The 13777-nt window shown below is 44.4% G+C and overlaps 1 protein-coding gene across 3 annotated transcripts in view; it reads left to right on the top strand.

Moving 5' to 3' along the window:
- The window catches only part of ZC3H13 (zinc finger CCCH-type containing 13), a 401604-nt gene that overhangs the window by 35622 nt on the left and 352205 nt on the right, over positions 1–13777 (top strand). For all 3 annotated transcript variants that reach the window (XM_078657316.1, XM_078657317.1, XM_078657315.1), the window contains exons 2-3: positions 713–846; positions 11164–11273. In XM_078657316.1, coding sequence (XP_078513442.1) covers positions 713–846; positions 11164–11273 — 244 coding nt within the window. The remainder of the gene's footprint in view (positions 1–712; positions 847–11163; positions 11274–13777) is intronic.

The raw sequence follows: 13777 nt of genomic DNA, 5'->3' as shown, positions 1-13777 counted from the left end.
GGTACCTTGTTGGTGAAGTCTGCCTTTAAACAGTTTCCGCATTGATGGAAGTAGCAGTGAATCATTTAGGGAGGCATGCCCTAGTAGGCATTTGGTTGGGCTTCAAAGATATAACTGGTGTAAGAGGGTTAGTAAGCCAAGCAGGCTCTCGTGTATTAGACACATGACTTTGAATTTGATCATTTGTTTGACAGGAAGCCATTGTAGAGACTTAATGGCACTGGTGTTGCTCCATATCAAAATAGTTTATTTGCATATGCAAGCAGATCCCCTTCACCCAGACGAGCTGACTGGGAGCTGGCTCAGAAAAGGATCACTGTTGATTCTTTTATCGCAATTTCTCCAAAATATCACATTTCCCTTCAGGTGCATCTCTGTGGTAAAGGTCAACATGTATGTTTTTTCCACCCTCCTATTTTGAGTGCGGAAGTACAAACCCATACGTTTTCACTGGGTTTTGGGTGGTTAACCAGGGCATGGTGCATATGAGCAATTTGAGATAGAAATAGTTAAAATGCCAGTTTTGCGATTCCGTCCTTCCATCAGCTTCAACCAGTGCTTTGCAATGAATCCTATCAAAACCCTTGCCACTGTGCATAGACTTTAGCTTTTTTCTAATTTGCCTGCCCCCCTTTTTTCCCCCCTAACCCAGCAAATCTGTGAGCTGCGCCTTTTCAAAGCTAACTACATAATCAATTGATTTTATTTTCAGGGCGAAAGAAAACAAAAATGTCTAAAATAAGACGGAAAGTCACAGTGGAGAATACCAAGACCATTTCGGATAGCACTTCTCGCAGGCCCAGTGTGTTTGAAAGGCTTGGACCCAGTACTGGGATGAGTACAGAGGTGAGTTAAGAACATCTTAATGCTCCTATTTCTCCTCAGATCCCAATGGATGTGTTTACAGGACAAGCAGTTTGAGAGGACATGGTTATATTGATAAAGATAAAGTATAGATGCAATGGACAACTTTTATAAATAGATGTAGAGCTTACCTCGTCTTCCAGGTACTGTGTACAGATTAGCACATTGTACACCCCTCACCTCACTATACCTCTTTCCTCCCTCTCCTCTTTCTATCAAAAGGTGTTGGAGTAAATATCTCTGAAATTAATTTCTTACACACATACCTGTCTGAAGGAGCATCAGTTATAAGTTGCTTCTGAATTATCTAGGGTCCACAGAAAATCCACTACTGGGATGCTAGAGCTTTAAAATCCATTAGTTTTTATTAAAGCTTTGGAACACAGATTGAGTGCCTTTATTGAATCCAACCATGAAGTACAAACAGTAGAAATCTATGGAAGAAAGTTTGTTTTTCCCCTTTAAAAAAACGTTATGTGTAGTCCTAATTCATAGTGGGAGCAATTGACCAAATTATTACTTAGCTAACTTTTAACTTAAATTTCATTAGTTAATGGTATGTAGGCGATAGTGCATGATATTAATTAGAACACAAACCATTCAAGTTTGCTTCGAAGTAATATGAGGTAGAAAGTACCGTGTAACCCCAAGTGAATCATGTTGCAAGTTTATCTGCACAACAAAACTCCAAGCCCTCTTAAATGCTTGTCAGTGCAGGAGTAGCAGCCAGTGGCTGCGTTTGCATGGCATCATGATACTACCTTTCATAAGTAGATAATGTCTCCTGTATGTTATTTAGAAAGCCTGAGAGAGAATCTTTAAGTAGATATTCTCCTTCATTGGTAAATAGTGAATGGATGTTCCAGCTTTGAAACTTGGCCCTGGATTCGCAAGGCTGGAAAAACGGGGGAAATATTTCTCTCCATATACAAACCACGAATTCACTGCCATAAACGCCACCAAAACTATATGGTTTTGGGTGAGCAATGGGAAACGATTTCTTCATTTTTATAACTTAAAAAAGCAGTTGATCTCTTCACCTACTTGTTGGGTGAGGTTCATTCTAATGTTTCAATAAAGGGTATAAGAGGACAGTGACTCTGCCAACATTTTCAGGATATCAGTTGACAATGTAATTGATTTTTATTTAGAATCAACGGCCTTATTATTGAGCACCTTGGAAGTACATTGGTATGTTGCAGAAGGGTAGGAGCTGACTTCTTTTACTTCCAATACACATGTGCTCTTAGGACAGTTTGCGTGCTGCAATTAACCTGGAATAAGTTGACTTCTGTCTAAGTTTGAACATCTCATCCTCCATTTTGGGTGTGAATATCCTTCTGGTTCTGGTTTAAGCACCAGAAGAATTCTCAAGGTTGCTGTGAAAGAGTTCCCCTCTCACCTTGTGTTTATTATTTATTTATTTATTACACTTTTCGACTATTAATGTGCAGACCTCACAGTGTGAAGGTGCAAGCAGTCAACACCATTAGCGCTGTGTACTTTTACTTTGATTGATGCTCTGGGGTATATGCATTGATCAATGAGGATGATGTACTGCCTGAAAGGACTTCAGGTCCTCTTCTGATTGAAGTGCTACCTTCCATGGGTGGATGTACCTAAAGCGTGTTATTGGAACAGACCAAAGCTGTCATGTGAAGACATGATTGATTTAACGTGGGAGAAATGGGGGAACACAAAATAGTAGAATATTTTTTATCAATTGAATTCCCCCCTATTTTCGGCTTCCAAATGTAAAGAAGTGTGCAGATGTAAAGAAGTGTGCAGAAAGGACACATTCTGCAAATATCTTCTAAATTGCATGATCGTTTTGATAACTGAAAATTAAGGGTTGTACAAGCAACTAATATTCCTAAACTCAGAATCGTAGGCACATTTAAAAATTGAATGCATAGATTTCCTTCCTACCTAATTTTCATTCATTTACATTTTGCCATATGAATTGATGCATGGTCAGTACAGACTACATTATTTTAAAATGCAACTTTAACTATTGCGTGTTTTTGGACAACTAACAAACAGTATCTGTCCCTGGAACCAAAAGGGTCTGATGGCAAGGGCCTTTCCAACAGCACTCTCCTAAGGCATCAGTGACACTAGAGGCAGAGAGAGGCCAGGTGAGCACAGCAGACCAGATTCTCCTGCTGGTGTCCTCCCTCTATACTGCCCTCCACCTCCGACCACCTTCTCAGCAGTGCCATGCAAGGTCTGAAGCTGCAATGCTCAGTGACCTTTGGGTAAGCTGTGCATTTGCAAAGATCCCACCAACTACAATGTCTCTCTTAGGTCATTTGTGAGCTTGAGCACAGGATGCTGACTGTGCATTTTTTATTCAGCGGTGGTTCCTCATGTTTCCCTTTTCCACACCCTTTCTGCTGATTCCAGGTTCCCCTGTTTGTTTTCCCTGGTACTTACACCAGGTCTGATGGTCTCTGAAACCTTCTTCTGTTATGTCTGGTGGTGGTAACATATGGCGATCAATATAGGCATGTCAAGCTGCACACATGCTTGTAAAACACAGTATGGGTATAAAATACCCTGTATGTCCATTGGTGATGGGCAGCACCACCTTAGTTGGTCCACTTCTCCTGGGGTTGTTGGGCTTGGTGCAGTGGTGTCTTTAGGGGTCCCGATTCCGGTGCAGGAGTTTCCCGAAGTTGTAGGGGGCCTGCTGAAAGAGGCTGCAGGCAGCAACTGGAAGTCCAGTCTGGGCAAACCCAAGTGTTGTCTTAATTCTCGAGGGTCGGGGGACCCTGTAGGCACCGTCACCTCCCTTGGGCTCTTGTTCTTGAGCACAGGTGAGTAGGTGCTTTGGTGGCAGAGTGGGCTAAAGAACGGTGATGGGTTAAACCCAGATCTGTTGACTGGGTGTGAGTGTTTGATTGGTTCAGATGCTCCGTCCATCACCACCCCCTTTTGTACCGCTTTGTTCGCCAGGCGTTGGGTGGCATTGGTCGCAGACTCACTTCTTTGTCTTTGTTTCTGCAGAAGAGTCAAACATGATAGCTGGGCCACTCGTGAAGTGAGTCTCACTGTCCCTGAAGCCCCTCGACATGTAGGTCAGTCTTAAACGGCGCTGGTGTCCGGTCTGGGCACATCAAGCCTAGTAAGTTGCAAGAGGCCCACTACTCCAGGGATTGGCCCTTTACGGCTCCGGTCGGTCCTGGCGTCCACACACTTGGAGGGAGGGCGCATCTGACCTGTGGGAGTACTGCTACCTATTCCTTGGCGGGTGCTCCATCGGTAGACCCGTGGGCGGCAGGTTGGTGTACTAGGTCTTGCATCTTTGGTCCCTGCGCCTGCAGTGGAGTAGCTCCTATACTCCAATGGGAGATTCTTTGGAAATTTGCAAATGACTGGAAAGCCTCTGGGTTTCTTGAGGTCTGCACAGCGGCAGGACAAATCAGTTGCCCCACAAGGGTCGGGTGCAGCAGACAGGCCGGCAGGGTTGGCGTTAAGTCAGTCATACTCGTTGGTTCTCGGGTCGTCTTTCACTCCTTTTGTTATCAGAGTTCCCGAGATACTTAATTTTGGGCTGTTACGGTGAGTGAGTGGTAGTAGCTGATGAGCTACCTGCCCCTGGGGTTACTACCTATGTTCCCTCTAGGCTGCGCACGTGCATAGCTTTTCTTCTTACAGTGTCCAGACACTCTGCGGGAGCACACTTTCACCTCGAGGAACAAAATACATAACAAAAGGGCCGCGTGAAAACTTCATTTTCAAGGCAAGCTGTGCACCAGGACGCCCCCAATAAATCAATGAAATGACAAAGGGGCTGCTTCTTTTAAGAATCTAGTGTTTAAAGAGGCCCATAGCAGGCAGTGTGAAACAAAACACATGTGAATGTGTTTCACACTCCAATGTGAGGGTGTGGATGTGGCATTACGGCTCGTGCTGCTGACATTCGAGCTGGGGAAACAGGTTCTAGTCTTGGTGCTCAAGTAAAAAGCTGCAATACTTTCCAGTCGAGGTTGCTCCAAACATTGTAAAAAAATGAAACTTTCACCTTCAAGATTAGGCAAATACTTTTAAAGCAAGCCTCCTTTTTGTTCATCACAAATACTTGAATTCAGGCTTTGGACTGTACAAAACAACTCTTGTGTTTGGTTTAATAGCTAATAAAGTTGCTCAATCTATAATTTTAATTTAGGCCACATATGTGTACACATGACCCCTACCTGACTTGTCTTTTAGTTCACTAATAGCATTGTCTTTTGGGCAGATGAGGTGGGGTGGGAGGAAGGGGGAAAGGCTGTACTAGAACGATTCTCAGTTCATGTTTAATAAATACTTTGCACATAATCTGATCTACCAAGATGAGGTGCTTCTGAAAACCCCTTACTATAGTCTAACATAATCTGTGCTGCATGATTAACATGCCACATATTTTCAAGGCTTGGCCTGTGAATAGGTTCTTAAGAGCCAGCGCAGACCCTTGGCTCAGTTGCCCCTGTTAATATGTTGGCTCGCCCACCTTTGTCTTGCGCCATAGTCTGATCCACTGGAATTAAGTGCCAGGAGAGGACCAAATTATGCGGCACAGTTTAATTATGCTGCAAGAAAAGGCAAGTTATGCAGCTTAATGCTGCACATTTTGTCATAGTATTACTTTATTATTTTGACATTTCACACTTTCTAACACTAACTGGGCAAAGGTTTCACATCATTACTACCAATTTAACACCCACTTGCAACAATCAGCAACAGGCAGGTGACCAGCCAACCTTTGCGAAGGCTCTTCCACTTCGCAGCAATATGGGTAGACCCAGTTTAAGTAACTTTTATTCATTCAAGCTAGAAAAAATTTTTGGGGATTAAAATCTCAAATTATACAGTAGATGATGGGTTATATGGCACGTGTGGCAACTCCATACTCATGACGAAAAGGCCAGAACCAGAAAATCTTATAATTCCAGTGCCTGACCTTACTACAAGGATGTGAGCATTCTGTCATGCATAGATTCTGTACTGGAATGGGATCCTTCCAGTGCAAAAACATCCTTTAAGACTTCTTATTGTACGTGTGCTGTAAAGTGCATCATACTTGCAAAGTTTGAAAAATAGGGAGACTTTAGAAAGTTACTCCTCTGTTATGCCTGTTTGGAGGCAAACATTTCTGTCTCCATTCCCTGTCTATAAATGTTATTTGAAAGGGATTTGCCTCACAACCTATGGGTGGTATGCCCCCCCCTTGATGCAAAGTAGCACAATTTGGTGCATAGTGCTACTTTGCGGTACTCTGGACAACTTTCCTACACAAATCGTGATTTGCGTTGAAAAGTAAATCCAACCACAACACTGTGCACTGGGTTTGTGTCACCTTTGTGATGCAAACTCAGCCAAATAATATAAGGTTGCCAAATGACCAATGCAGAGCAAATGTTGCTTTACTGTGCAAAATCAGAAGGCAATTAAGATGCCAAAGAGAAAAATTGTTTGCGCCTGGTAATGAAATTTCTATAGACAGGTTCTGGATTGTAAAGAAGGTCTAAACTTGCTCCAACAGCTATCTTTTAATTATGAGATTGCTAAATCATAAAATTTACAAACAGCTAAAATTTCAGGGTGTCTACAAATGTAGCTGTGCCAAATCACCTAACTGCTCATTAGTGTATTTAATAAAACAGTAGGTCAGTTTTCAATCTCTCTGTGGCACCTCATATTTATCTGCATCCATGTTCACCATGGATGTTTGAATCATGTATTTGAACTTCATGCTTCTCACCCAACATCTCCCATATAGAATACAGTTCATTCAACATCTTTACCAACCATGCAGTCCAAAGTGGTACCTAGAATCACAAAGCAAAACAGAATGCCTCACAGCTTTGTCCAGAGGATTAAATACAAGAGGACCAAACAACCATAAGTGTTCCTGTTCTAAAGCCATCACAAGTGGTGAGGTGTGGATGCAGGCCTCTTAGTTGTATCAAGAGTGGTGGCATCGGGCCTGGCCAAGGCTGCCTGCCCTATTACATTTTGAGGTTAGACAAATTGGGCAGATGAGACAGCGAATGTCCCTTGTGTTAACATGTGATTGTTCGGGAGGAAGCTAGTCAGGCTAGCTAGGCTAGCTAGAGTCAAACGCGGTACCTAGTGTGCTTGACAGACCCAGAGGTAATTTTGCTGTACTGCTGTACTATTTACTGGTCTCTGTGTACAGCTGTCGAGCACACAGAGACCTTGTGGCCGCCAGATCTGTAGCGCAAAATGACTGCTGAATGCTGGCTTACCCCTGTGGGAGTATCTGGTGACGCACTGGCACGACTGCTCCCCTGTACGACCCTCGGAGACAATTCCTGTGACTGGGTGAGCCTCTACGGGTTGCGCAAGACCTCGGAGGACCGCAGCAGGGACCGCGAGCTGTGCCGCAAGGCACATGTGTGGGGACTTTCAATGCGGCAAGGAAGGTAGGAGCAACAACGGGCCAGCCTGGAGGGAGTGTGGTGTAGCGGGACCACAGGGGACTCGGCCCATTGGACACTCGAGTGGGAGTTCAATGACCATTAACTCCACGCCTGACTTCAAGATGGCGGCTCGCACCTCGCCGAGCAGTTGACTGGCAGATGTCCTGATTTAATGCTTGACATCTAGGCACATACTGTCAGCTAGCACCCTCTAAGCAACGAGGCTTGTGAAATACTGCACCTCCCTGGTGTATACAAGCCTATTCAAGTATACAAGTACTCAGCCTGGCCGAACCAGCTTATCCGGTCTATTGAAGCAATATTAGGTCGAAATGGCCGCCTCTGAGGACATCTGATGCACCAACTTTCTAATAATGGCAACCATGAGTGGGTCCCTTTCCAAAGCACTCCTTCTCCCCTTGTTGGGGAGGGATCTAGCATTTATGCCCTGGAATCTGAGAGAATCCACAGCGACAAGGGAGTCTCACACAGCGGAGGCCTGGGTTTTTACCCCATTTCCGCTGGGAGCACAGCACCGTACACAGTGACTGGCGTGCTCAATGGAACTTTTTGGACTATGCCCCCCTAGGCGGAAACTATAACCCTTCTGTATGTACTGCGGTGCCCGAGCAACCTTTGGCCGATGACCGGTGGAGCTGTCCCACGCAGCTGTAGAGGAGTTTGGCTCTGGTCCACCCCTCGGCCGTTACCTACCCAGCCGGACGTTGGACACTGATTTACTAGTCTCTCCATTGTGCCTCCTATACCCTACCCCTCCTCATCCCCCATCATTCTCCTCTACCTCTCCTATTTCTTCCCTCTCTCCCCTATTCTTCTCTCCCCTTGCCTATTTTTCCTCATGTTTATGCTATGCTTTTGTACTCGTGTAATTCCTGCAACTAAGCTCCAGTAACTGTTGTAACTTTGTAACCGTGTTCTGAAACAATGTTTCTTCCTCATCATCTGATAACTCCGGGTCTAGCCAGCACTATATAAAACTCAATAAATAAATAACAAAATTAAAAATAAAAATCCCCATTTTCAGTGAAGCCATAATGTAACTGGGGAACTCTTTTTTTTTTTTTTTTTTTTTTTTTTACCTGTGTCTAGCACATGCTTTTAAAATGGCTTCCCTGATCACTTGCAATATCTAGTAATAGAACACAGGGGCATATCTGCCCATGCAGATATGTCCGCACATAAAATATAATGCACCGTGCCCTAGGGCTCAAAGGCCTGCTGTAGGGTTGGCTTGAATATAATAGATGGAGTGACTTTGGCATGAGACAAAGGAGTGTGTCTTTTCGTATTTTTACTCCTAGTTTGCTTTATGTCATGCAGACTGCACTGGCAGTCTCTGTGGAATTTGCTTGTGGGTTTCTTAAGGTGACATAAGATATACTGTATCCCTTAGGGGTCCTGTTTAGTACCCCTGCCCTAGGTACCTGGAGTACCATTTACTAGGGACTTACAGGGGTGCTGAAGTCCTTAGCCAGTTGTAGCACAATTAGACTTTACCTTGTGTTAGAGAAGGAGCACTGAGGTCTGGTTAGCAGGTCTCAGTTGAAAATAGGCATTTACTAGCTCAAATAGGTGCAACAAGTGTGTGTTTGTGGGGTATCTGCAACAAAAGCTCAATTCCCTACAGTATTGAGTGGAGCAGTTTAAAGTGTTTTCTTTCTTCCAAAGAAAACACTGGACTGCACATTAACTTGATTAGGTCTGTTGATTAATTGAGTAGTTATGAGCTTGTACACCTCCAAACTACTTCCCTGAGAAGCCTGTGACTGCTCGCCCTTTCTCCCCTAAGACTCTAGTGAGAAAAGGGTTGTACCTGACCCAGTTTGAAAAGCCATTATTGGTCAGGACCTGGGACATCAGTGGCAAACTAACTTAGCCCCCTTGGTTGAGGCACAGTAGCCCCTGCTTGCCCTGTGTATCTGGCATTGCTCTTCAGCAACATGTTTGGAGGCCAGTACATTACAGTAGTCCTGTGTAATGAAGGCACGCTTTGCTCACCTCTCTGGACCAGAGGGTCCTGCTCTTGGACACAGTACATTTTGCTCATGTCAAGCCTCCGCTTCCGCACATGATGGTCATAAGCGTGTAGCACAAAAGATTAATATTAAAGTGAAAACTTGCAATTGGGTAACTTCAGACAAGGGTGTATGATTCAAAAAACATGCAGTGGACATTCCAGCCCCAAGGCAAAGCCGCTGCCAATCAACCACCCCACCCCTGGTACTAATGCCTCAGTCAGACAGAACCAATATCTGAAATACATTATTTTCTCAACTTCATTGATGTGCTGTTGCTTCTTGGTCAATAAGAATGATTTGAATAGTGTTCATACCAGGGAGAGCAGTTCTCTTTGCACAGAGCTGATCAATTGGCTCCAGAGTACCAATCAAATCCTGCATGCACGGAGAGCTAATCAACAGGAGCCCTTCTTCAGCTAGCTCCAACTGGCTTGGTACGTGTGTGTATCGGACTCAGTCAGCCAGGGCAAATTCTGTGAGGTAGATGCAGCAGAACGAAGATGAGGAGCTACATACTTTGGTAGGGAAACAGACTACAAACTCAAAGCGAGGGATAAGATACCGTCATCCCTTCTCAGCTGCCCTCCACCACTAAAACACAAATCTCCCTCCCCGCCCAATCCTGTGCTTCTCTTCACCCACACTGCGAAGCCCCCGTCACATTTCTCTTTTACTCATAACCTTCACGTATTGAAGTTAACATTAATCTTCTATGCATCTGCCCCTGAAGGAGGTGGGTAAAAAAATCTAGTACATTTGTTGTTGTTCATGCCAACACCGCTACCAGTCCAACTATGATAGGTAGAGGTGACAGTAGTGCCATTCTCACTTTAGGTGCCCCCTCGACCACAGAGCCACACCCTTGTGTTTTTAATCCTTGGAACTGGGAGCCCTCACAGTGAACAAGGATATTGTTGCTCACTGTAAAAAAATAATAACCTACTGTGTCTACCTCCGGTGGGTGAGTTTGTGAATTGAAGGCCTCCTTAGTTGACAAGCCTTGCATTATCTTTGTAGTGAAACAGTAGAGATGATGACTCAACCTTATTTTCTGCCTAAGGCACTGTCTGATGTCACTTTGACACAAGGTATGAATTCGACTAAGTAGCCATGAATGGCAGCGCTTAGCTTATGATTGTTGTGAATCTGTTTAGTGCAATCTTACCTAGACAGGCAAAAGACCTTCAAATGATCAAGGCCCTTTCCAGTTTATATTCTTAAAAATAAATAAGCAATTTCAAATCAAACTGTTTTAAGATTGAGTGTATCCTAAATGCGTTTGTCTTAAAAAAAAAAAAAAAAAAGCATATCATGCATGAGTGAACTAGGCAATGCAGCCACCAGAATAGGTAACTTTGCAGAAATCTTAATGTCTGCTACACTGAGATAAATAAGCCCACCCTTTTTACAGGTATTTCTTGCTAGAGCCAGAAGTTAAAACGTATGCTTTTCCATGCATCATTCATCCTGTTATGTTATGTTATGTTAGGTGGGATTTGTAAAGCGCACTGACACCATGGGTTTCCTGGCGCTAAAGGACGGAGATGAGGCTGGGGACGGGAGAAGCGGGGGATTTAGCAAGGTGGGGGAAACTGAGTGCAGCTGAGTATTCTGTTATGTGACTCAGAATAATCCGTTGTTGAACACGAAAAAGCTGCAACAGTCCCCTAGTGAGGGTATCTTCTCACGTTGATTAATCCACCTTCCTTGTCTCCCTTAGGCGTGTGAAATTATTCTGTGCTGATGAATCGAGTTCTCTTTCAATTTCTGCTTCAATGTATTTGGGTTCTTGTTTGAAAAATGTACCTACAATAGTCTTGCTTGTTTTGCAGACACACTGTCGTAACTGGCAGAACACTGGTATCTGCAGTTTTGGAAAGACCTGTAGATACATACATGGACCTTCACCAAGGGGCAAAGGATTTTCTGGCAGTTACCGAAGGTAAATTTAAAGTCTTCTCTTTATACGTTTGATAGATTGCAAAATTAATAATGGTATCTACAGTTTTTAATACTGACCAAAGACTATGTGGAATGTTAAGAGAAATTGCATCCCTCAAGATTGTCTTTTCACAGTCTTGCTATAGACCGCTCCAGCTGTCTGTCCAGAGAAAGCGATACTCCACTAATTTAGTCATTACTCGAGATTGGTTGGCTTGGTGTCAGTGCCAGTTGCCTTGCCCCTGTTGTTGCTTTCCTCCTTTTCTGTGTTTGACTTGCCCACTGGAGCTTTTTAGCCCTCTTATTGCTTATCATATATTGGCATCATTGTCTTTCTTCTTTGTTGCCTCCTAATTGGTTAGTGCGTGCCAGGCGTCAATTTTATTTTGTGTGGAGCATGGACCAAGAACCGATTGATTTATCTTAGTCGGTGACCATCCACTACTCGTGCTATTGTGTATGCACTGTTTGGTTCACTGCAGCAGTTTTTATATGCATCTTTTTATATTTTCAAATTGCTTATCATTGTACGCCTTACAGGACACTTCCCTGATTCCAGTTCTTGTGCTGCTTTCTCCATTCTGTTTTCAAACTCATTTTTAGTCATTGTTTATCTACGCCTGCATCTTACGGCTTACTCCTACAACTAAAATAAAATTTGATTTTAAGCGGATTAGATAAAGCCATTATAATGTATAAATGGCACACTATTGACACATTTACACTCTCAAGATGCTTGCTGCCGCATGGCTATTTTCTTTGCCTTTCAGCCATTTATGCCCTTCATGCCTCATACCTTTGCATTGATTTTCGGTTCCATGTTTAAGTTACTTACACCCACAACTGTACTACTGTTCGCCACACCACTGTACGCCACACCAATGTACATCACATCACTCTACACCACGCCATTCGGTACCACTTTATGCTACTCCACTATACCTGGAAATAAGTTTTCATTGTGATTCTGCAACCTATGCACTGTTGCAGGCTTATGAAGTCCCCAGGATGCAAACAGAATAGCTAATTAACTATGATGAGTAAGTAGGATTACAAGTAGGTAGCCTTCTGAGGTAGACTTCTAGCCACAGATTCCTCATCTTTTGTATGTTTGCCTGACTGGATCCCAAAACTTTTTTTGCAGTACCTCTGCCCGCTGGAAGGTGGTGCCTAGTGGCCTCATACTGACGTTGTTCCGCTCTGGAAATGATTTGTGGGGCCTATGTATGCGACACACCTGCATGCTGACGTCACTTAATTTCTTTTTGCTCCACAGGACGTGGATCTTAAGCTTCCTTTCGTCTCTGAGACACCTTACCTAGATTTTCCAACATTCAAATACAGTGTGCCAGGAATGCCACCCCCTAAAACAAAAGGTGTCAAAACGTGAAGTGACTGTTGCAAACCGATGTCTCTAATGGGTCTGGGGTCGAGCCATGACTCCAAGACCTGCAGAGTGCGCGTGTCAATGAACCTGAAAAGCAGCAGGGAACGCAAAGCAAAACTTTACTTCACGAAGCACACAAAAACTTGGTGTTGGGAACACTAAACCTCAATTCTGCGTCAAAGGTTTGCTCCCGTAATCGAAGGATCTGCCCCAGAGGCCGGTTTTCATCATGTTCCAAGTCTTCCAGTAAGCACAAAAAGTGTAGTTCCACTCCTTCACTCCACTGTTACTCATCTGAGCAAGTGCGTGGGCTGCGTCAGCAGTCACAATCAGGCTCTCGTAGTCGGCCGACTTTTGAGACGATTCCGCAGCTGATTCTGGCACAAACCAAATTTCTTGAGCCTTCCTCCACACTGTGTCAGATCGAAGAGTTTCGTACAGCTACATTCCGGCTCGTCAGTTCTTAGCGATTCCTTCTGGCATGCCTTTGGGCCCCAAGGAGCCAAGAAGCTTTCCACCTGGAATATTGCTGGCGGTTCCCTCGCTGCGCCAGCTGGTCTCACTGAGCTCCTCTTGCCTCCGTCTCCTGTCCTGATGTCCAAAACTATGCCGGGCCCAATCACGTTGGCGCCCATGTTGACCTCGCCGCCCTAGGAGGTTGCGCAGATTGTCTACTCCGGTTTGACGCTGGTCCAACTTGGACTGACATTGCACCTGAATGCAACTGAGATACCCATTTCAGCTCTCGACAAGGCAGGCAAAATGTTTAGCATTTCCTTTTTGGCACCGACTAGTAAAGATTTTGACCCGGGTGATGAGTTTGCTCAGCTCCATCAGGATAACTGGTACGAATGCTTGGGCGAAGCACCTCCCCGAGATGACTGTTTTCACTCCTCGTGGGCCAGCCATGGATGAATCTGCTTCCTACGCCATGATCATGCGCAGGGTGGCCGAAATCCTTGATCTTCAACTCTCCACCCTGGAGGTAAAAACTTATGTTCTGACTGAGGTCCTTCAACTGTCCCAGACTTTATCTGAGCTCTTCCTGCCCTTCAAGATACTCCGACTGACGCCTGTGTCCTGCTGTTGCCTGCCAGTTAATCGACAGCCAGGTGCCA

Source organism: Lissotriton helveticus, chromosome 8 (genome assembly GCF_964261635.1).
Source record: "Lissotriton helveticus chromosome 8, aLisHel1.1, whole genome shotgun sequence".
Classification (NCBI taxonomy): domain Eukaryota; kingdom Metazoa; phylum Chordata; class Amphibia; order Caudata; family Salamandridae; genus Lissotriton; species Lissotriton helveticus.
This window is presented reverse-complemented; position numbering and strand designations above follow the sequence as displayed.